The 24,218-nt window shown below is 42.9% G+C and overlaps 1 protein-coding gene across 3 annotated transcripts; it reads left to right on the top strand.

The window, feature by feature from the left end:
* Positions 1-630: 630 nt before the first annotated feature.
* On the top strand, positions 631-11,206 carry LOC117354593 (oocyte zinc finger protein XlCOF6-like). Of its 3 annotated transcripts, XM_033932369.1 has the most exons (5): positions 631-980; positions 1,657-1,783; positions 3,172-3,291; positions 8,453-10,519; positions 10,724-11,206. In XM_033932369.1, exons 1-4 carry the CDS (start codon positions 957-959, stop codon positions 10,474-10,476), a joined length of 2,295 nt encoding a protein of 764 aa, XP_033788260.1. In that variant the 5' UTR covers positions 631-956; the 3' UTR covers positions 10,477-10,519; positions 10,724-11,206. The 3 variants fall into 3 exon arrangements, with proteins under 3 accessions (XP_033788260.1, XP_033788259.1, XP_033788261.1); XM_033932368.1 differs by having other exon boundaries at positions 8,453-11,206; XM_033932370.1 differs by lacking the exon at positions 3,172-3,291 and having other exon boundaries at positions 8,453-11,206.
* Positions 11,207-24,218: the final 13,012 nt, after the last annotated feature.

Below are 24,218 nucleotides of genomic sequence, written 5' to 3'. Positions count from 1 at the left end.
GACTGCTGCCCACTTCCTGCCAGTATGATACTGTATCTGTCGAGCCCTGGACTCCTCCTCCCGCCCTGGCTATGAGTAGCAGAAGGAGCTGAAAGTGACACCTTCTTTTCTCTTCTCCCCCAATCAGAGCTAGAGGGCGGACCCTGCAGCCATCTTCCCGCCCATCTGCACAGCTCCATGTCCAGCCCTGGCCCCTCCTCCCGCCCTAGCTATGAGTAGCAGAAGGAGCTGAGAGTGACGCCTCCTTTTCTCCTCTTCCCCAATCAGGGCTAGGCGGACCCTGCAGCCATCTTCCCGCCCATCTGCACAGTTCCATGTCCAGCCCTGGCTCCTCCTCCAGCCCTAGCTATGAGTAGCAAGAAGGAGCTGAGAGTGACGCCTCCTTTTCTCCTCTTCCCCAATCAAGGCTAGAGGGCGGACCTTGCAGTCATCTTCCTAGCTCCATGTCTAGCCCTGGCTCCTCCTCCCGCCATAGCTATGAGTAGCAGATGGAACTGAGAGTAACGCCTTCTTTTTTTCCTCTTCCCCAATCAGGGCTAGAGGGCGGACCCTGCAGCCATCTTCCCGCCCATCTGCACAGTTCCATGTCCAGCTCTGGCTCCTCCTCCAGCCCTAGCTATGAGAAGCAGAAGGAGCTGAGAGTGACGCCTTCTTTTCTCCTCTCCCCCAATCAGGGCTAGAGGGCGGACCCTTCTATTACTCTCCCCGCCCCAGGGACCGTTCTGACCAATCAGCTCTGAAAGAGATTGCAGACTGTGTTTCTTAGCCCTCAATGCGAAGCTCCGCCTCCCCTTTGGGAGAGAGACTGTTTCGTTCGTTCTTTTTATTCGTTTCGTTGGCAGATAAAACACCAGCGATCTCTCCGGCTCCAAATCTCCGTTTCTGCCCTTCCCTCCCTCCAGCGCTACAAGAGACAAAATCCTGGGCCAGAAAGAAAGAGCCTGTAGTTCAGGGAAATGCCTGCGGGGGCTTCTGGGCGGGTAAGAGACGGTCCCTTGTCGCAAACATTGCTGCAGGTTTTCTCGTCTGGGACCTTTCGGAGAGATCAGAGGGGGGATTTGTACCCGGGTTCTAGTTGCTGTGCTCCCTCTCTGGGTCTGTGCATGTCATACACAAATCTCTCCCTCTGGCTGATCCCAGCTGGAAAGTCTGTCTCTTCAAATAAATATCCTGTGTTATGTGACACTGAATTATGTGCATGCAAAAAAAATCTGTCCCTCTGCACTGGTCTGAAATATAGTATAACACCAGGGGTCTCAAAGTCCCTCCTTGAAGGCCACAATCCAGTCGGGTTTTCAGGATTTCCACAATGAATATGCATGAGATCTATGTGCATGCACTGCTTTCAATGCATGTTCATTGGGGAAATCCTGAAAACCCGACTGGATTGCAGCCCTCAAGGAGGGACTTTGAGATCCCACCCCAACCTGGCCCTCTGTACTCTAGGCCTGTGTTATGTGACACTGAATTATATGCATGCAAAAATCTGTCCCTCTGGTCTGTTGAGCCCCAGGGTGGGCTGAAATACAGTATAACCCCATTTTGGGACTGTGTATCCAGCAAACTCTTCCCTGTCCTAGTGGGCACCAACATCGGAAGATCTCCTGATCCATATGATGCCGAAGATTCTGAGCATGCCTCTGCTTTGTATTTCAGATGCAGGTGACATTTAAGGACATCACTGTCTCTTTCTCCCAGGAGGAGTGGGAATATTTAGATGAAGGGCAGAAGGAGCTTTACAGGGAGGTGATGAAGGAGAATTATCGGACCCTGATCTCACTGGGTAAGGGATAATATTACTTTTTTTTTTAGCAGTAGTGAAACATCATTATAAAGCTGAAAAGCAAACGGAGAAAGATGAAAAAAAAATCATGCAGCAAAACCCTCCCCCCCAAAAACCCACAATATATTAATGCTGAAAAATGATATCATGTAGAAGCACTGTCACATTCAGTTGATCACATTTATTTGACACGCTTTGATGCGCAGCTCCTGATTGGTGTAGCCCTACTTTACTACAGGAAGAGGCGGTCAGAGCAGACCGCGAAAGAGCGAGTCCACAATTCGCGGGACAACACTGTACAGTGGTACCTCGGTTTACGAGTGCATCGGTTTGCGAGTGTTTTGCAAGAAAAACATTCGCAAAATCATTGCCTCGGAAATCGACCTTGCTGGAGGCTTAAATACGACAGTTTTAAACTTGTTACATATATTAAAGGACGATGTCATGTCACGATGGGGTTTAAACTACGCAAATAGTGGAAATACTTTCAGACCCAACTTTATCCATATTCACAGATAATGTTATGTTAATCAGGTTTTCTATTCCGCCTTTCAGATTCAGTCCAGTGATTTCTAATTTAAACCTGATCCTTGAGGTTATGGGCAGCCAGTGTAGTTTCATGATTCAGACGTTCAAATACATGAAGGGTATTAACGTAGAACAAAATCTTTTCCAGAGAAAGGAAAATGGTAAAACCAGAGGACATAATTTGAGGTTGAGGGTGGTAGATTCAAGTGCAATGTTAGGAAATTCTACTTTACAGAGAGGGTAGTGGATGCCTGGAATGCGCTCCCGAGAGAGGTGGTGGAGAGTAAAACTGTGACTGAGTTCAAAGAAGCGTGGGATGAACACAGAAGATTTAGAATCAGAAAATAATATTAAATATTGAACTAGGCCAGTTACTGGGCAGACTTGCATGGTCTGTGTCTATATATGGCCATTTGGGGGTTGATGGGCTGGGGAGGGCTTCAATGGCTGGGAGAGTGTAGATGGGCTGGAGTAGGTTTTGATGGAGATTTCGGCAGTTGGAACCCAAGCACAGTACCGGGTAGAGCTTTGGATTCTTGCCCAGAAATAGCTAAGAAGAAAAAATTTAAACTGAATCAGGTTGGGCAGACTGGATGGATCATTTGAGTCTTTATCTGCTGTCATCTACTATGTTACATAGAGTAGGGTTGAAGATGTTCTGATTTCCATAGTCCGTATCTTTGAACTGCACTTTGAACTAGTTGAAGACGCAGTAGCAACGTTTTAGAGCAGTGGTCTCAAACTCGCGACCCAGGGGCCACATGCGGCCCCGCCAGGTACTATTTTGTGTTAAGTCTTGAATTTGAGGGAATCCAACAATATATACTTTTGGGAGACTTAATGCAGTTTTCTTTCCCCAGGAACAGGCCTTCCTCGCGTCACTCCTGATATTATATCCCACATTGAACGGGGGGAAGAGCCGTACATCAGGGAAGAGCCAGGATCAGAGGAAAGAGAACCTGGGAGAAGCAGCTGCTCAGGTGAGTGTAAGAGGGACGGGGTGAAACTGCTGAGATGAAGGGGGGAGTTGTAACCTTAATTTCCAAATCTGACTCATCTTTATCGGAGTGTGTGAGAGATATTCAGGTCTTTATATATGGGGCAAAGATCTGTTTTATGTGAAAATATCTTTTGACTATTATATTTTTCAATCCATAAATCACATATTACATTACATGCTGCAAACCCCTCCCACAAAACCCACATTAAAGGCTACAAACTGTGTATTCTACAAGTGATGCTATTTTCCCTTTACCAACCAACCGACAAAACCAGGTGACCCGCATTATTCCTTCATGGTGATCCCTACTACTAGTACAGAAAATTAAAAGAAGACCATCATCCTTCCCCCCAACTCCCCCCATCAGTGCTCAGTCACAAATTTAACAAATAGCTGCAGGCTCTATGTGGACGTTTGTCCCATATCAGCATCCAAATTTGTTGAAATGGAACTTCAGGTGACGTCACCATATAGCATGATCGTGTAATTGCTGTGCTCCGCTTTGACCTGTGCTCATTTGATGTCACAGGCAACTTCTCCAGTTCTACATTGCATGTTTGTGTGTGAACACTTTGTGACTTCTCTCCTTCAATGGCGGGTAAATTTAGAGCTGGTGGTGTGCTGGATCTCGAGGCAGGCAAGATGGCAGCAGAGCCGAATGATGAAGACGTGCCGGATCATTCCGATACAGAACAGAAGCGGGGCCCGAGTTTGGGATCTGAGCATGCCTTAGCCAGCAAAGACGATCATAATCACCGGATGCTGGACTTGTAGTTCTCCTTATCAAAGATGAAATGTGAGCTCAAAGCCAATAGGCAGGTTGCATCACAGCATGGATGACATAGGTCAGAGACTCAATGATTTTGAAGAAAAGGTTACTACTTATGACCAGGAGATTGTGGGTTTGCAAAAGTGATGCTACCAATTAGAACTTACCTGTGAAGACTTGCTGCTCAAAATAGAGAATGGGGAAAACAGAGCATGGAGAAACAACATACAAGTGAGAGGGGGTGCCAGAAAATACCTCTGAACAAGATGTGGCTTTGTTGATGCAAACAGTGTGCTATTAGTTTCTTCAAGCAGCAGACCTGGAGGCTGAATTGACTTTGAGAGGGTTCCCTGCAGCCTGGTATACCCCGCAATATTATTGCTTGCTTTTTATGTTTCCCATTCAAGGAGAAAATTCTCCAAGCAGCCCGGAAGGTTGGGCAACTGCCTATTGAAGGTGCTAAAGTTGAATTGTTTGCTGATATTTCATCCATAACTTTGTGCCGCTGGAGGTAGTGCTAGGATATCACTCAGTTATATGTGGCATTAGCCTTTTGGGCTTTCCTTTGTGGTGGACAACAAGTTGCATCGGGTCTCATCAGCAAAAGAGGCACAACAAATTCTTACATGCACTAAACTTTGGACTGCAGACAAGGTGAAGCAATGTAAAGGCTCCTCCACCCCAGCAGCTCGTGCCTTGGCCACCCAGCGTTGGCATTGAATGGACCATAAACGTTGTTTGCAGCGACACCAGGATCAACAGGAGAGAGCCCATTGGATTAATCAGAGGGTTCCATTCGCCCTGACTAACTTCACATAAGGGAAGCTAGAAACTTTTTATTGTTAGGCTGACCAGCTTGTGGGACTTATGCTGAGTTGACATTTGCATTATACAGGTTTGTGTGTGAAAAATGTTACCTGAAGTTTGGCCCATTTCGTTAGTGGCCCTGGTTTGCATGGTGGGAAGATTGGGGGGAGAGGATGTTTGGGGGGAGAGGATGTTTGGGGGGTGTGAACAGGTATATTTTGCGTGGGTATGGATTGGGGACATGTCTGTTTGGATTGGGTGGTCCTTTGAGTGTATGGTAAAGGATGCTATAGGGTGGATGTTTCTTGGGAGATGTTATTTGTGAAGGATTGAGCTTATCTCTGTCTAACTGATGCCTTCCTTTTTTCAGAGTTGTGTCTCCATAAATGCACGAGGCTTGAATTCCCCCAGAAAATGACAATTTCTCTTTAAGGAGGCAGAGCGGTTAAAGGTGTTGATAGGCTTTGTACAGGAAACACATTTATTGCCCCATTGTGAAAAATATCTTTCTCGTAGGAAGTATCCCGATATTTACTTCACTTCCAACAAAACTGAGTCCAAAACAAATGGAGTGGCTATATTTTTTGCCGGTCATCTCTCTCCTATAATGAAAGATGTAGTACAAAATAAGGAAGGACGCTACCTTCTTTTGAAGGTGTTGTTGGGAGGACAATTATTTACTTTCTTGAATGTTTACACCCCCAGTGTTGAACAGGATGCTTTTTTCAGAGACTTAGCTTACTCTTGAGAGCTAAGGCAGAAGGGAAGTTGATTGTGGGAGGGGAATGAAATGGAGCAGAATAATTCCTTTCGCTCTGTGACTTATGGTAAGGTGGATAGGAAACAACTTTTCAGATTTAAGGAAGCTTGGGATCTAGTTGACATTTGGAGACTTCAGCATTCTTTTGATAAGGATTACATGTTTTTACTCAGAAGTCCATGCTACCTATTCAAGAATGCATGTGAAAGACGTTCTCTTTGTTGTGCGGAAGTCTGTCATTGCGCTTAGAATATGGACTGACCACCTCCTATTAGTTTCTCTTTACGTCTATTATGGCAGAGGTATTGGCGTCTAGATAACAGCCTTCTCTTAGACCCTAAGAAAGTGCAGCAATTGGGATAGGAGTTTCGTGATTATTTTGAGCTCAATGCCCAGGCAATTATGCGGGGCAAAACTTATAGCTCTGGGGTCTCACATATATAAAAGTCGGGAACAACAGAGGGCTGATCTCCTCTCCCAGATATATAAGTTGGAATTGGATCATAGCGATTTAGCTGTATCTGCGTATCTTAAACAGTTGGCGGATCTCCTTAACAGTTTAGATCAGTGTTCTTCAACCTTTTTACACCTATAGACTGGCATAAATAAAAGAATTATTTTGTGGACCGGCGATTGAAGAACACTGGGCTAGGTCATGGGCCAGACCCCGCCCATCTCTACCCAATCTCCACCCACATAATAGTACTAATTGTAACACCATTTTTTCCATTCATTTTTCATATATACACACAATATAATCTTATTAACAACACATAATGGTTAACCACAAAATTAAACTACACAAAACACACTGAATGCTTCTCAACATTCATTCCTACCAGAACACAGATAACCCCTAAGCAAATACGGGACCAAAAACTAAAAGTAATAATATATACAAACGAAACCCTAAGATTCAAGAGTCTGCACTCTGCATGCAGTACAACCCCAGAGAAAAAGAAACAAATGCATTTCTTCCTGAACAGTGTAAATTCCTAAACAGATGTAAATTCTCAAAATTGACACAATTCAATCACTAAATTAAAAAATAAAATAATTCCCCCTACTGTACCTTTGTTGTCTCCCTCCCTCCATGCTGTGCCTTTTCTTCTGGCCTGCTCCCACCTGGCCTTTTTATGCCATCCCAGGTGTTATCTTCGGGCTGGCTCCCTCTTTCTCACTGACACAGTGCACAAAGCTGCGGGTAGCAGCTCCTCACACGTCCCGCGCCTCATATGGAAGCCTTCCCTCTGAAGTTCTGATGTCAGAGAGAAGGCTTCCGGTTCAGATGCAGGATATGCGTAGGAGCCCCTGCCCGTGGCTTTGTGCAGTGTCAGTGAGGAAGAGGGAGCCGGTCCGAAGGCATCGATTGCACCGCGGACCAGTGGTTGAAGAACAGTGGTTTAGATGATAATTCTGTTTTGCCGCCTTCTTGGCAGTTGGCGGAGAGTCACGTTAATGAAACCAGGAAAGGACATGATGGCAGATAAAGACCAAAAGGCCCATCCAGTCTGCCCACCCACAGTAACCATTATCTCTTCCTTTCTCTAAGAGATCCCATGTGCCTATCCCAGATTACTCTGGAGCCTATCACCTCTTAGCTTCATCCTATGCCCTCTCATTCCAGAGCTTCCTTTCAAATGAAAGAGACTCAACTCATGCACATTTACATCATATAGGTATTTAAATGTCTTTCAAGAAAAAATAAATAATAACAAGATTTAACCACAAAATATGAAAAAATGTTATTAGACAAGTGATGGTGACACCCACTGAAAAAAAACATTTATTTAAGGTGGAGAAAAAGCCTCAATCATTTAATATTTAGCCACTGGATTTCCAGCCGTTCAACATAGGTATCATAGGCAAAAAACTCCACAGCTATCAAAATGCAATTTTCAAAATGGGATATACTCCCACCACTGTGCACAGGAAAATAGGGAAAAAGAACAAGAAACAATGTTGAACTTATCTTCACATTATGATGTCAATCTCCAAAGGGTTGTGCTCTGACCCAGCATGCCGATCTTTCTGCTAAAGCGTCCTCATCAGATGCACAGCGTTGTAGTGAAGATAAGCAGTTCTACTTTCCAACAAGGCTCTTGTTTTGCCAACAAGTGGCTGGATCAGGGAAAAATTTCCAAAAAGCTCTCACTCTCTCCCAACTCCGTGCACTGTTTGACTCCAAAATGACATGTAGGGATGGGACACAGCAAACACACACACAGGATACGAGTCGGGAAGGAGGCGTTGCCAGTGGCTAGCTCCGAGTCCCTTTTATTATGCTTGTATGCTAATGACATCATAGTAACTCCCTCGAATACATGTCTAATGATTGGTGGATACAAAGGTACATGCTTTTACATCGTGTCTTCACTACACCCCTAGCCCACCAGGAATTGTAAAATAGGCCCAAGGGGGGCATCTACAGGTGGGTGGGGGGAGCAGAAACTCCTTTTCGTAGGGGAGTGGGAGGGATGGAGCAGGACAAACCACAAAGTTTGGCTTCCACTGAAAATGCATAGTCAGTTTTGGCCAAAACTGAAACCACGGTCAAAACCAAAATTGGGCAGAAAAAGGATTTTGGGTAGTTTTGCCATTTCCAAGGAACATCTTGTCATTTCAGAAACCTGCAGAAAACCACTTCAACACATGGTTTGCTATTAGGAAGCAGACCAATTTTTAAGCCACACGGAGAGAATCCCATTGTAAGATAACCATTCCTTCTTATTATACACAGGTAATATCTTAGAACCACCACTGTCTTCTGCCACATGATTCATACCTTCTGTTTATATCCAACAGATCATCAGATCAGCCAAGAAAGGAAGAGAGAAAAGAAGCAACGAGAAGATTCTGTAGAAATAGAACAAGTCCAAAGACAATCAGGAAACGTCTGTGAGAATATTTCCCAAGGAACTGAGAGGATTAACACAAAGAATTGTAAGCAGGAATCAAAGGATCAGAGAGACTCCACAAGAGACTCAAGGGATGGACACCTAGCAGAGATTCCCTTCCAAATTAATAATAGTGATAAAGTGACTTCTGAAGTGCACCATGGCAAGAGGAAAAGAAATACCCACCATAAAGAATTTATTTGTAATGCATATAAAAGGAGCTTCAACTTTATTTGTCCTAAATGTAAAAAGAGCTTCCCCTTGTTTTCAGAACTCCAAATGCACAAAAACAATCATAAAAATGAGATACCAGTTACAACCACTGAGTGTAATCAAAGCCTCACTCAGCTTTCAACTCTAAAAACACACCAGAAGATTCACACAGGAGACAAAGCATTTCTATGTACTGAGTGTAATAAAAGCTTCACTCGGCTGACAGGTCTAAAAAGATACAAAGTGATCCACACGGGAGCCAAACCATTTACATGTACTGAGTGTAATAAAAGCTTCACTCAGCTTTCAAATCTAAAAACACACCAGAAGATTCACACAGGAGCCAAACCATTTACATGTACTGAGTGTAATAAAAGCTTCACTCAGCTTTCAAATCTAAAAAGTCACAAAATGATTCACATAGGATACAAACCATTTATATGTACTGAGTGTAATAAAAGTTTTACTCAGCGTGCATATCTACAATATCACCAGAGAATCCACACGGGAGAGAAACCATATACCTGTTCAGAATGTAGTAAAAGATTCACTCGGGTTTCAAGTCTAACAAAGCACCAAATGATCCACACAGGGTACAAACCATTTACATGTGCTGAGTGTAATAAAAGCTTCACTCAACTTTCAGCTCTTAAAAGGCACCAAATGATTCACACAGGGTACAAACCATTTACATGTACTGAGTGTAATAAAAGCTTCACTCAGATTTCAGAACTAAAATTTCACCAGAGGATCCACACAGGAGACAAACCATTTACATGTACTGAGTGTAATAAAAGCTTCACTCGGCTATCAGATCTAAAAAGACACCAAGTGATCCACACAGGGTACAAACCATTTGTATGTACTGAATGTAATAAAAGCTTCATTCAGGTTTCACATCTAAAAAGACACAAAATGATCCACACAGGGTACAAACCATTTACATGTACTGAGTGTAATAAAAGTTTCATTTTGTTTTCGGAGCTAAAAGTTCATCAAAGGATCCACATTGGAGACAAACCATTTACATGTACCAAGTGTAATAATAAAAGCTTCACTCAGCTTTCAGATCTAAAACATCACCAGAGGATCCACATGGAAGACAAACCATATAAATGTACCGAGTGTAATAAAATGTTCACTCAGCTTTCACATTTAAAATATCACCAGGGGATCCACATGGGAGACAAACCATATACATGTACTGAGTGTAATAAAAGCTTTACTCGGCTTTCAGATCTAAAAATTCACCAGAGGATCCACACGATAGACAAACCATATACATGTACCGAGTGTAATAAAAGCTTCACTCGGCTTTCAAGTTTAAAAAATCACCAAATGATACATACAGGGTACAAAGCATTTAAATGTACTGAGTGTAATAAAAGCTTCATTCAGCTTTCTCATCTACAATATCATCAGAGGATCCACACGGGAGAGAAACCATATACCTGTTCAGAATGTAGTAAAAGATTCACTCGGGTTTCAAGTCTAACAAAGCACCAAATGATCCACACAGGGTACAAACCATTTACATGTACTGAATGTAATAAAAGCTTCACTCGGCTTTCATCTCTTAAAAGACACCAAGTGATCCACACAGGGTACAAACCATTTACATGTACTGAGTGTAATAACAACTTCACTAGTCTTTCAAGTCTACAATATCACCAGAGAATCCACAAGAGAGAAAAATCATTTACACTTACTGAGGGCTAAATTCTATATATATAGCACCTAGAAAATTGGTGTTGAAAGTTAGGCATGGTTTATAACAGGGCTGCCCAAGTCCAGTCCTCGAGATCTACTGGCAGGCTAGGTTTTCAGGATATCCACAATGAATATGCATGAGAGAGAGATTTGCATACCAAGAAGGCAGTGCAGGCAAATCTCTCTCATGCATATTCATTGTGGATATCCTGAAAACCTGGCCTGCCAGTACATCTCGAGGACCGGACTTGGGCAGCCCTGGTTTATAAGATAGCAGCTGCACCTGGGAACTGTGCCAACGAAAAGATGGTGCAAGTGTCTGTGCCTAAATTTAAATAGTGGCTAAATCTTCCAGAAAAGGAGTTGAAATAAAAAAGACAGCTTTAGTGGTTATGGAAGCCTTATGAGACAGCATAGGCAACTCCGGTCCTCGAGGGCCGGAATCCAGTCGGGTGTTCAGGATTCCCCTAATGAATATGCATTGAAAGCAGTGCATGCAAATAGATCTCATGCATATTCATTGAGGCACCTTAAACTTTCTGTCTCTAATTTGTAATCTGAAATTGGTACTATTGTGTCTAAAACTGTGAAGTATGGGGGACAAGATGGCGTCGCAGTGAGGACGCTGAGAAGTTACCTCCTGCGGATATTATATTTCCTACCTGCCTACGCTCACCATGTTGTTTGGCGGTTTCTTGTTGCTTGTTTTTGGTCAGTTTCATTTTCTGTATCAACATTGGGGATCACAGGGGGATTGTGGGGTTGTGAGGGGTGGGGGTGGCTGCATAGTGTTGTGTTTCGTGCTGCCAAAAAGCGAGCTTGCTCTCTGTATTTCCCTATGCTTCTGTACTTCTTACTGTTGAGCTCAATAAAATATATTTGACAATATTTCCTACTTGCTTTACCCATTGTTTTTGGGGGAAAATCCGGAATCACGATGCCTAAAAGAAGAGGGAGAGCCATTGCTTCAGCCCGGCAGACAGAACCCTCCCTATTACGGCAGGAGGTGATAACCGGCTTCCTTACTTCTTCTCCCAGGGGCAAACCGGCTGCGCCAAATCAGAGAGAGATTTTGGCTCTCGGGAGCGAAACTTCGCTCAGCCCCGTGGGACCTGCCCCACCGCTACAGCCGCGAGATCGGGGATCAGGAGCTCCACAAGGACGGGAGTTAACATCACTTGTGGAATCTGAGGGCTTGCTGACTCCACTTCAAATCGCAGCTGGACCACCTAATTTAGAGGAGGTGTCAGAATCTTCAACGAGTGCTGGTCAGACTCTTCACTGGTAAGACCAGCTGAATTCACACTGGAATCAATTTGGATGGCATTAGACTCCTTGCACAAATTTTGTGTTGGAACCCTTCCCCAGGTCACTGCTCAGGCCCATAGAATGGATAAAATGGAGGAGCAAATCAAAACTCTGGAGGAAAAAGTTGAGCACCTAGACCAGGGGTAGGGAACTCCGGTCCTCGAGAGCTGTATTCCAGTCAGATTTTCAGGATTTCCCCAATGAATATGCATGAGATCTATTTGCATGCACTGCTTTCAATGCATATTCATTGGGGAAATCCTGAAAACCCAACTGGAATATGGCTCTCGAGGACCGGAGTTCCCTACCCCTGACCTAGACCAACAGGTACAGGGACTACAAACTTCTCAGACTTCCTTAACCCGGGATAGACTATTGTTCGCAAGAAAGGTGGAAAATTTTGAAACCTTAGGATTCTGAACTTTCCTAAATTGCTGACAATGTCTCCGAAAAACTCCTTTTATAAGTTTCTGAAGGAAGTATTAAAATACCCGGAGAATGGTTTGCCTCCCCTTCAAAAAATATACTTTTTGCCTATATCTAAAAAGAAATTTTCCTCTTCTATGGCATTACCGGAGGTGGTTAGTCCTTTGAACATTACAAAAAATTTAGAAACCTCAGAAGAGGAAATTCTACGTTGCTCAACCCTTCTGGTGATGTTTGTCTTTAATCAAGACAAGGAGGCACTGTTGAGCCTATTTTTTAGACTTAAAGAGGTATCCTTCTTAGAAAGTAAGATTTCCATGTTTCAAAAACTACTCAGACAAGGAGGAAAAGGTTCTTGAATTACAACAATATGTGGTAACATTGGGAGCAAAAATTTAGTTAAGATTTCCCTGTAGGTCTGATCCGGTGAGGGCGTTTCTTATGTTCTTATGGATGCACACCTTCTTGCAAATCATATCCGGTGATACGGGAAATCCGGGTCTCCAACAGGGAGCACCTAACTGGGCCTCCGCGTGTGCGGATCGCTGGACTAGATGGACCTAGGTGTGATCCGGTGAGGGCGTTTCTTATGTTCTTAACCCTCCCAATTGCAATTTTTTTTCTTGAGGGAAAAGGAGTAATAATGCCTAGTGTTTTAATGTGAAGTAACATCAATTGATCCCAGATATTAAGGTCCTTATGACTTTTTGAAGAAGTAATATAACACTGTGTATTTGAATTTCTTATATTTTCTTGAAGTATACATTGTCTGTAATGTGTATTGTCTCCTCTTTTATAAGGACTTATATAGAGATCTGTGCAAAATTAATGTCTTGGGGTGTTTTTTTTGTCTATTTGACTGAATTTGTAAACTTTATGTTTGTCTTTTGGATGTTACTGTGGCATAGCTCTATTTTATATATACCGTATTTGCCGGCATATAAGATGACTTTTCAGTACCATAAAATCCTCCCCAAAGTCGGGGGTCATCTTATACGCCGGGTACTGTTTACATGCCCTTACTTTACATGCCCTAACATCTCCTTCCTTACCTCCTTACGGTGCTTACGGTACTAGTAAACCTGCCGGGACATCAGCGGGGCCATGGCGGGACATCAGTGTGACAAGGATGCCAGCTCCTTCATCCTGCGCAGCGGGAAGCAGCGGCGCTCTGGCCCCACCCCTTTTCTCTTTACTACGTCTCTCGCACATGCAGCCGTGTGTGGAGTCTAGCCCTTAAGGAAGTTGCGGGGGCGAACAGGAGGCTTTTGAAGGCTTTTAAAGGGAAACTGTCATGCCAGCAAACTTGCTAGGGACTTGCCCGGCACTTGCTCTCTCCCTCTATGTGTTATCTTCCTTCTATCATTGACAGTTTCAGTTTGGTTAACAGTTTAGAAAACAAATAGCATGGCAGCTCCCATGGGTTTATTGTTCTATTCAGCTTTAGTGAATTAATTAAAATTGTTGAAATAAATTCTGATGTTCTTTTAAGTTTTATTTGTTGTGCAGAAGGTGTGCGGAAGAAGGGGTAGTCTTATATGGCGAGTATATAACAAACTCTATATTTTAACTGTAAAAGTTGGGGGGTCGTCTTATACGCCCAGTCGTCTTATACGCCGGCAAATACGGTATATATTATCTTATGTATTTATAGAAAATTATAAAAGAAAATATAAATAAATAAAACTGAGAAGTACCACTACTATTATTAATTATTTCTACAGCGCTACCAGATGCACGCAGCGCTGTAGAGTCACAAAGAAGAAGAAAACAGTCCCTGCTCCAAAGAGATTACAATCTAAACAAACAAACAGGATGTCATGGATACAGTTAAGGGGAGAATGACACGGGGATGGTACCTGCAGTCAACCGCAAGGTGGGAGAGAGAGACAAACTGTGTCCCCAGGTCATTCTTGTGTAGCCTTAAACAGGCTATAAAATGCTAGCCTTGGTGGGATCACCTGTACTTGTAGACTATTCCAGCGATCAACCACCCTTCTTCACTGAAAGGGTGGTTGATCGCTGGAATAGCCTTCCACTTCAGGTCATTGAGGCCAGCGTGCCTGATTTTAAGGCCAAATGGGATAGACATGTGGGATCTATTCACAGAGATAGGTAGGGAGGGTCATTGGGGTGGGCAGACTAGATGGGCCGTGGCCCTTATCTGCCGTCTATTTCTATGTAATCCTGAATTGTACGAGGGTGTTTCAAAGAGTAACAGCAAATTGACAGTATTTCACGATACAAACATCCCTGCCATTTCAGTCTCCCATGCAGGGAAGATACAGGCAGACCTTAGGAAATTGGAAGACTGAGTGTCCAAATGGCAGATGAAATTTAATGTGGACAAATGCAAAGTGATGCACATTGGGAAGAATACCCGAATCACAGTTACCGGATGCTAGGGTCCACCTTGGGGGTTAGTGCCCAAGAAAAGGATCTGGGTGTCGATGAAACCTCCGTCCAATGTGTGGTGGCGGCCAAATAAGCAAACAAGATGCTAGGAATTATTTAAAAGTGGATGGTTAACAAGACTAAGAATGTTATAATGCCCTTGTATCGCTCCTTGGTGCAACATCACCTGGAGTATTACGTTCAGTTCTGGTTTCCTTATCTCAATAAAGATATAGAGGCGCTATAAAAGGTTCAAAGAAGAGGAAAGACTAAAAAGGATAGAACTATTCAGCTTGGAAAAGAAACGGCTGAGGGGAGATATGATTGAAATCTACAAAATCCTGAGTGGAGTAGAACGGGCACAAGTGGATCGATTTTTCACTCTGTCAAAAATTACAAAGACTAGGGGACACTCGAAGTTGCAGGTAAATACTTTTAAAAACCAATAGGGGGAAATTTTTTTCACTCAGAGAATAATTAAGTTCTGGAACGCCTTGCCAGAGGTTATGGTAAGAGCGGATAGCGTAGCTGGTTTTAAGAAAGACTTGGACAATTTCCTGGAGGAAAAGTCCATAGTCTGTTATTGAGAAAGACACGGGGGAAGCCACTGCTTGCCCTGGATCGGTAGCATGGAATATTGCTACACCTTGGGGTTTGGCCAGGTACTTGTGACCTGGATTGGCCACCTTGAGAACAGGCTACTGGGCTTGAAGGACCATTGGACTGACCCAGTAAGGCTATTCTTATGTTCTTATGTGAAAAGAGCAATAAAAATGGCTACTGACCTTTATGTGAGGAAAATAAATAAAAACAAAAGAGAAAGGAAACTGATGTGGTTTTCCAAACTAGTGGCAGAGATAATAAAGGCAAAAGAGTTGGTATTCGTGAAATATAAAAATTCTCAAGAAAAGGAGCACAAAATGGAATACCAGATGAGAATGAAAGAAGCCTAGAGCGAGATACATCTGGCAAAAGTGCAGGCCGAAGAACAAATGGCTAGAAATATAAAAAAGGAAGATAAAATATTTTTCAGGTATATTAGTGAAAGAAATTAGATTAAAAATGGAATTGTGAGACTGAAGGAAGCTATGAACCACTATGTGGAGAGTGATGAGGAAAAAGCAAATGTGGACGACCACAGACTACAAAATCTTCAAGAAAGAAATAAAAACCCTTCTATTCAAAAAACACATAAAACCCAACTAACACAATCAGGAATCTCCCAAGCATCACCTGCATCACCTGAAAAAGTTGGACGACAATCAGCAGTCACTCTTCAATTTTTAGCACAAGGTACAGACTCACAGAGATAGCACAGCGACAAAAAAGTGTGGTGACTGGGTGTGAAATGGTGGGTGAGAGACAAGGAGCAAGAACGTGCAGTAGCAAGCCAAGGTGGGGCAGGGGGGCGGTCTGCCCTGGGTGCATAGCCAGCACACCAGGACCTCTTGCCCTACTCTACTGCTGTTGCTTTTCTGAAGCAGCAGCAGCAGTAAACTTAAATTCAGCAATCACAGGACCTTCTTGCCAAATTTGTGATGGATGGCCATCTGAAGAGCATCCGTGTTCTACGTGCTGCATAGCACATCAGGAGGGGGGGGAGGTGACGGTAGCTACTGGCTTAGCTTCCTATGGTCCCTTAGGGGATGTCAGTACCCAGTTGGTCAAAGGATCATGGAAAAAAGTACAAATTTAAGCCGGAGAGCAGTGCAAGTGCATTCCTGGCGAAATGCAGCCGTGACATAGCTGGAAACCTACCATTTGAAGTATCTGATTTGAAAGATCGTATTATAATGGGGGTTACTGCAGCTTGCAGGTTAATGAGATCTAAGCTCTAGTAAATGTTTCATCTGTAAAGTGGTTCTGCACATCCATCTAAAATTTCTTCCTAAGATAATACTGGATAGTCATTTTAAACAGTCAAATTTCCTGTTAACCTTTTTTTTTGTAAACCTCATGCCCACATAATGCCTTGGCCTTCTAGCTGGGTGGACTTCTTGCATTTTCCTGTGACAGCCAGGCCACCCCCTCAAATGTCACATTCTTGTTTTGGAGCAGTGCCAGAAGCCATGGGAAGGTGCACGAAGGTCCCACAATGGCTGCATTTAAGTTTACTGCTATTACTGATGCTTTGGGAAAACAGCAGCAGCGGTAGGGAGGTGAGGGGGCAGAAGGGAATGGGGGGTCAAACAACCTTCAGATTTGATCTATATAACACCAAACATTCAAAAAGTGATAGCGATTATTAACCAGCAATATATTTTTTTTTAATTTATGTTTTATTAATTTTCAATCTTTTACAAGCATCCACTTGAAACAGTACATCAGAGCTTAATAAATCTTCAAAGCATGTATGTATAAATTTACAAAGAAAAACACTTAAACATTAATTACATGCATTTGAATACAAAATTCAAAACTAAATCATGTAAGGTTCAAACATTGTAATACTCTTTCTCAGACCTCAATAATACCTAAATGAGAAACAAGAAAGTAAGATAGGGAGATCCAATTTCAAAATAAATACTAAATATTAGGAAAAGGCTTAACGTGAATTCATTCAGCCTATTTTCTTTAAAGTCGTGGAGGGGCATAATCAAAAAAACCATCTAAGTCCCTTTTTGGCCTAAGGACTTAAATCTTAAACGTTGAAAGCAGAAGCAGGGAAAGTGTCCATAACCAAAACAAACGTCCTTGTTTTGATAATGGCCTGCCTCTACATTCAGCTGTTTAAACGCCCAGACCACCACTACGTCTACACTTGTACCCAAACGACATCTACACTTATACCCCATAATGAACCAAAAAAAACGCCTAAGCCCCAAACGTCCAACACAAGGGCTTTTAGGCGAAGGAGGAGCCAGTCCTTCGCCTAAAAGCTGGAGTCTGTAACTGGTGTCTGTCAAAAACAACACCGGTTACAGAATCCACCCCCAACCCCCCCACGACTTCGGGGCAGGAGGGAGCCCAAGCCCTCCTGCCCCGCCAGCCGTGGCACCCCGCAACAACATCAGGCCAGGAAAGAGCCCAAACCCTCCTGGCCCCAGCGATCCGCGACCCCCCCCGCCGATTACATTCGGGGCAGGAGGGAGCCCAAGCCCTCTTAGCCTCTCGCCCCCCCACCCCTCTACACAATCGGGCAGGAGGGAGCCCAACCCCTCCTGCCCTCGACACAACCTCCCTCCCCCCAATGTCCACCCCCCCCTGAACAGCAAACCCCCCCACTGACCCCCACGACCCCCCTCATCCCCACCCCCATACCTCAAATCGTTGGCCAGACAGACAGGTGCCAAGCCCGCCTGTCCGGCAGGCCAGCCGGCTCCAGAATGGGGCTGGATTGGCCCAGCGGCTGAAACCCCGCCCACAGGTGGGGCCTGAGGAGCCTGGGCCAATCAGAATAGGCCCGGGAGCCTTAGGCTCCTCCTGTGGGCGGGGCCTTAAGCACATGGGCTGGGTTGGGCCCCAATATTGCTGGGCTATTTCTTGTTGATTTTCAGGCTTATCAATTCTCCTTTTGGGCAAACAGTAAATTCTGTTTATAGGAGGCATCATTTCAGTGGAAAATTTCAAATTTTCTGACAAATATCTCTTAAACAAATCTAATGGTGAACATAAAGCTAACTTAGGAAAATTGATAACACGTAAATTAAGCCTCCGGTTAAAATTCTCCAGCTGCTCAATTTTCCTTTGTAGAAGAACTCTATCCTTGACAAGAGTAGCAGAAATATTTTGTAAAGAGGCAATTTCTGTAGACATTTGAGTCAGTTTAGAGTCCGTTTCAGTTTTATTCTTTTGAACTGATTCAGACAATTCATCCAGTTTACTCACAACTTTGAGATATGGCTGTCAGATTTGGTTGCTGCAACTTCTAACTTTTGAAGTACTCTCCAGATATTAGACCATGTTGCCAGTGAGGAGTCGGTTCCCTCCGCTTCTCTCGATGTTGACTCGGCTTCCTGGAGAGTGCAGGGTCCTCCGTCAACTTGCGTCAGATCCATTGAGTCCTCAGCATTCATACCAATCACGCTCTCCTGAGCCGGATTAGGCGGTGAACGGGCTTCTGGGGGGAAATTTTACTGCTGCTATTTTTGCACAATTGACTTACAATTCTTTAATGATTATTATTTGCTTGTTAACTTTTCTTAGTCTTCCTTTACCTTCTGCTGGGGAATCATGGGAGCAAAGAATGCAATATAACATTTGGGTAAAAAATTGTACTAGAAACTGCATTGACAGTGGACTAGCTTTGTGGAACTGTTCGCATTTTGTAAATATTTCATATATTAATGTTCACCTTGTCCTTCCTTCAGGATGGTTTTGGACATGTGGGAAGCGAACATTCCAGCTAATTTATCACACAATACCCAATGCTGCCTTGAGTAGATTAGTGGCAGCCTTGGTAAATAAAAAGCAACTGATTAATCCCAGGATTACTAAAGAAAGACGCTCTTGTCTCTTTAACCTCTAACAGTTATATATTAGACAACCAGTGTGATAGTAATGTCAACTTGCTATCAAAAGCTGAATATGTCTCCTTGGCAGTTTCTTTAGTTGGAGTATCTGGGTTAGCATTATATAATCATAAAACTTTAGCTCGATTGGCATGTGCATTAGCTAAAAACATCAATCATACCTCACATGCACTTAGCTTGTTAAATCAAGAACAAAATGAAATACGGACAGCTGTGTTAGACAACAGAGCAGCCATAGATTATCTCTTATTATTGCATCATCACCGCTGCAAAACCATTAAAAATATGTGCTGCTTTAATTTAACCGATAACAGCAACAGTATAAAAGAACAAATTCAGCAACTACACGAATTGGCCTCTTAATATGCATCAAGATATCTTACCACAGTGGTGGAATGCTTTATGGTCCTGGCTACCATCTGGCCAATGGATTCAGGTCATTTTGCAGTATCTCCTCTTTGGAATAGGTCTTTTGATCGCTTTCTGTTGTTTTGTTTAATGTCTGCCTTCTTTGTTTAACTTATGCATAAGTCTATGTCATGGTCTATATCGCTAATTATCCTGATCAGATATGCCTTACTTCTATAAGACTCTTAAAAATAATAAAGGAAGAGGAAATGAAGGGATGCCATTCTGAAACAGGGCGAGGTCAGCACACTGATTTCTAAGCCCCTGTGAAAGAATGCTGAATCATTCCCTCTCTCCCCCTTACCTGTCACAAATTAACCCTTATCTTATTTAAGCTGTCCTTATTTGGGAAAGGACATCAGCTGACAGGCATTGAATACGTGCAAAGACACAGGTATATTGTCTAAGTGCTGAGTTGAGGGTGACACAGTGTAAATGCATGTGACTTTGTATCCACCAATCATTAGAGATGTACATGAGGGAGTTACTATGATGTCATTAGCATAGAAGCATAATAAAAGCTCGGAGTTTGCCACGGCAACACCTCCGCCTGACTCTTATTCTGTGTGTGTGTGTGTTTGCTGTGTTCCATCCCTACATACAGTTCCTCATACTGCTGGAATCTGGTTTGTGCTCCGACGTATTTGTCTTTTTTTTTTCCTGGGCATGTTTATTGCTGTTGGACCAAGTGCAAGAACGCAACCCAATTAATATGGGGAAGAGGAAGCGAGGAAAGACTGAGGAAAAGACCCTTAGGAAACCCTCCGGAGAGAGATTGTGCTGCTGAATTAAACATACCATAAGTGCATATTTTCCTGTCAGCACAAATAATATTTTTTCAGGAGGACTTCATCTTTGCCCTTGAAGCTGCCAGTTATCTGCTGACTGTGACAAGTGATGGGTGTTCTATTCTGGGACTTTCCAAGAAATGCTTGGGCCACAAGAAAGCCACAATATCAGGTCAAGATGGGAGGGGACCATTGACCTTAGTATTAAGAATGCATTGTCATGGAAAATAGAGAAGTCATATTTGACAGCAGGTGGCACCAAGCTTCATTACGACTCAGCTGCAATTATATATATCATCCAATCATTAAATATGATAAAGTGTGAAAATCCAATGGAAATTAAGTATGTAATTAGTAACTATGTAAGACTCTGGACCCCAGGATACTAAGCTTGGTTATAAAAGGTCCAGCTTAGTTCCTTAAAAGGTAGGATGGATCGGACATCACAGACTGCCGGCACGCTGTATGTTATCATCTGTTGGCCTAACTGCTGTTACTATATCCTGCTTGGATACAATTTATTCCATGTAAGCCGACTTGTTTATTACTATTAAACATATATTATATACAGCAATTGGGTTGTCGGTATGAGGTCATCAAAATACATTGGAGGGGCTAGCAGCGGCCTCTTCAGTGGTGACGGCCCGACCGTGTTTGAGGGAGCTTGGGACCCTTGCCTTACCCTTTACTTTTACAGAATTTTGTCCTGATCTGACTGGTGCGAAGCCAGCAGAGGGCCTAACCCGATCTGATTGGTGGGAGTCCAGCGGAGGTCTCTTGCACATATTTCCCAGGAGCAGCCCGGTAGACGACCGGCTGCAGCAGACTGGTGGGAAACCAGCTGCGATTGTATGTATTTGTTTTCATTTTATTTCTCAATCTTGTAGGGACCTTAGTATAGGCAGGGAGCCACTGTTTTCTTGTTTTTCAGTTCATTTTTCCTTCCTGCTATCATGGAACGGCAATTATACACAAGTATTTTGCGTTGTGCTTTTTCTTACGACACTCGGGCTGCTTTGAAAACAATAGCCGAGGAGATAGAATGTAGAGGGCATGAAAATGTTTTGAATGAGATACAGGCTAAAATTGTGCTGCTATTTTTTTTATTTCAAAGAGGGAAGTTGTCTTCCTGGAACGTAATATAATGGGGACAACTTTGTATGTTCCATTTCATCAGTATTTTGAGATTGTCTGCCTTGTTTTGCATGTCGTATGGTGACAGCCACTTGTCAAAGGAATTGGGGGATATTAGTATAGAGAGTTAACTTTAGTTTCTGCGGTAAGGATTTTTACTTTTCTCCGTTACCCACAAGAGGGGTATTATAGCCACCTCAGCAAGGCTCCAGGAAGTGGTGAAATCTAAGTATAAATCTAAGTTTTTCATGTAGAATAATGGATTCTGTGGTCATGCTGTTAATGTTGGCAGTTCTGAAAATTGAGACTCATAGATGATAGAATTTGTAAACAGGAATTCTTTAAGAAGTCATTTTGAAAAGCAGATAGAAATATGATATCTGAGTTTAGAGGCACAGATCTTGCTTCCTGTTCTTTTGTGGTTTACTAAAAAAAAAAAAAAAAAAGACCAGGAGTAGAATGCGGAAGTATATTTTGGCCACAAGTTCTTAATGTTAGGCACAGATATTAATAATTTAGTTCAGTTAGGTAGAAACATAGAACCATGACGGCAGATAAGGGCCATAGCCCATCAAGTCTGCCCACACTATTTACCCATCCTCTTAAGTCTACTGACCCCTGAAAGTATAATTGTGATTATACTGTCACTCTACTGACCCACTCGTTCAAGTCCTAGTGACCCTATCCCTTGGCATGACCCTCGTAGGGATCCCACATAGGTATCCCATTTGTTCTTGAAGTCTGGGATGCTGCGTGCATCGACCACCTGCACTGGAAGCTTGTTCCAATGCTCAATCACTCTCTCCGTGAAGAAGTACTTCCTGGCGTTTCCACGAAACTTCCCTCCCCTGAGTTTGAGCGGATGTCCTCTTGTGGTCAAGGGTCCCTTGAGAAGAAAGATATCATCTTCCACCTCGACCCGTCCTGTGATGTATCTAAATGTCTCAATCATGTCTCCCCTCTCCCTACGCTCTTCGAGAGTGTAGAGCTGCAATTTGCTCAGTCTTTCTTCGTACGGGAGACCCTTTAGCCCCGAGACCATCCTGGTGGCCATCCGCTGAACCGATTCAACTCTGAGCACATCCTTACGGTAATGTGGCCTCCAGAATTGCACACAGTATTCCAGATGCGGTCTCACCATGGCTCTGTACAATGGTAGTCAGTTCTAGGTTTATAAATATATGAAGGTAATGGTTTTGATGTGCTTTGAGTTTGATTTTATGAGTAAGAAAATGAATGGAAGACAGATTTGAACCACTGTTGTTTTTGTACATAATTGTCTCCGAGCAGGATACTTTATAGAGAGTTTGTCAAAGGTGCCAAAGGTGAGAAGGAATAAAGAGGAATTGATAGTGTCACCTATTAACAAGGGAGAAATGAAATGATTTGGGTTGGAAACATGGGAAAGAATGCAGATTCATGTTTGCGATATGAATCTGGTAATGCAAGGACGATGCAAGAAGGTTACCAAAGGTTGAAGACAGGATAGCATATGTTGATAAGAAGAATTTGTGTCATGTGTTTGCATAGTGGTTGTATAATAAAAAAAAATATGCATGTAGGAAGTATATATATTAACAACAAAAATGAATGTTGACTGAATGATAACAGGACGTCCTGGCATGACTGTGACTTTCTGGGATATGCATGACAGTAAATAAAAATAGATTGTAATTAAAGAGTCTGACTCAAGTTAATTACACCTCCAAAGAGAAGGACTCGTAAGTACTCAAACTTAGCTCAGAGGCATGTAACTCTGAAGAGAGGGAGGTAACCCTCTCTTGGAAAAAGAGTTGTATATCCAATCATAGCATAGTGATTTGTAAAAACGAGTCCAACTACTGAGAGTAGATATATATTGTTAACTGTATCAGCACTTAATTGGAGTGACTCGCAAAATTTTCAAAACGTGCAAAAATAATGATTGCATTCAGGATATGCTAAAAAATTTTTACTTAGCTTGTATGCACAAAGTACAACTTTCCAGGGTCCCGACGCGGCCCCGTTTCGGCGTCTGCTTCAGGAGACCCCGCCAACCGAAAGTGGATATTATCAAAAATCACACTGAGTGAAGTGCTTTAGCTGAGCTCTGAAATGCAATACAAGAAAGAATGTAACAAACACTAGAAACAGACACTGAGACTCAAAAGTATACTGTAACTGTGCAAGCTAGAAAGACGTAAACAGCTAGCAATTGGCAGGAGACACAAAATGGCTGCATACCGATCAAAAATTGAAAAGGTTCCATGCAACGGAGAACGCCAGCACCCGCTCTGACTTTAATACTGAGGGGGAGGAGGACGCTCGTGCGTGAACGTGATGACATCATTCATTCATAAAACAGAAACACTGAAAGCTGATATCACAGATGGGATATGAAAAAACCGAAAAAATTGAAAAAAATCACAGAAATGCTACCCATTCAATATCGTTGTTGAGACCATTAGGATGAAGTGAATGCAAATTAAAAATCCATTTTTGTTCTCTCCTCCAACCGGACTGTATGCCAACCGGACTTTGCTGTTACAATCTCAAGCCAAACCTGAGTCTCGCTCCTTGGTATGTGTGATACCATATTCTATCCATGCGTTCCAAATCAAAAAAATCATCAAACACCATTGGCCCATCATGCAATATCATGAAGCTTTCTCTGATGTCCCCAGGTTTGCTTTTTCCAAACCCTTGAATCTCAAGCAAAAACTTACCCATTCTCAGTTTGTAAGCTGTCGTCCTCCACTTTCTCCACAGGGGCAACACTCTCCATGTGGCTGCTGCAAGGTATGTCAATATAGTGTGCCTATTCAACAAATGTCACTTACAC

The sequence above is a fragment of the Geotrypetes seraphini genome, chromosome 2 (genome assembly GCF_902459505.1).
Source record: "Geotrypetes seraphini chromosome 2, aGeoSer1.1, whole genome shotgun sequence".
Lineage (NCBI taxonomy): Eukaryota > Metazoa > Chordata > Amphibia > Gymnophiona > Dermophiidae > Geotrypetes > Geotrypetes seraphini.
Note: the sequence above shows the minus strand (reverse complement) of the source record. Positions and strands in the feature narration are given on the sequence as shown.

Bases quoted from the DNA above. Each gene is read 5' to 3' on its own strand.
- LOC117354593 (XM_033932369.1), top strand. From the start codon at position 957: ATGCCTGCGGGGGCTTCTGGGCGG. The intron at 981-1,656 runs GTAAGAGACGGT...TTTGTATTTCAG, and splicing joins CTGCGGGGGCTTCTGGGCGG to ATGCAGGTGACATTTAAGGA. The intron at 3,292-8,452 runs GTGAGTGTAAGA...TATATCCAACAG, and splicing joins TGGGAGAAGCAGCTGCTCAG to ATCATCAGATCAGCCAAGAA.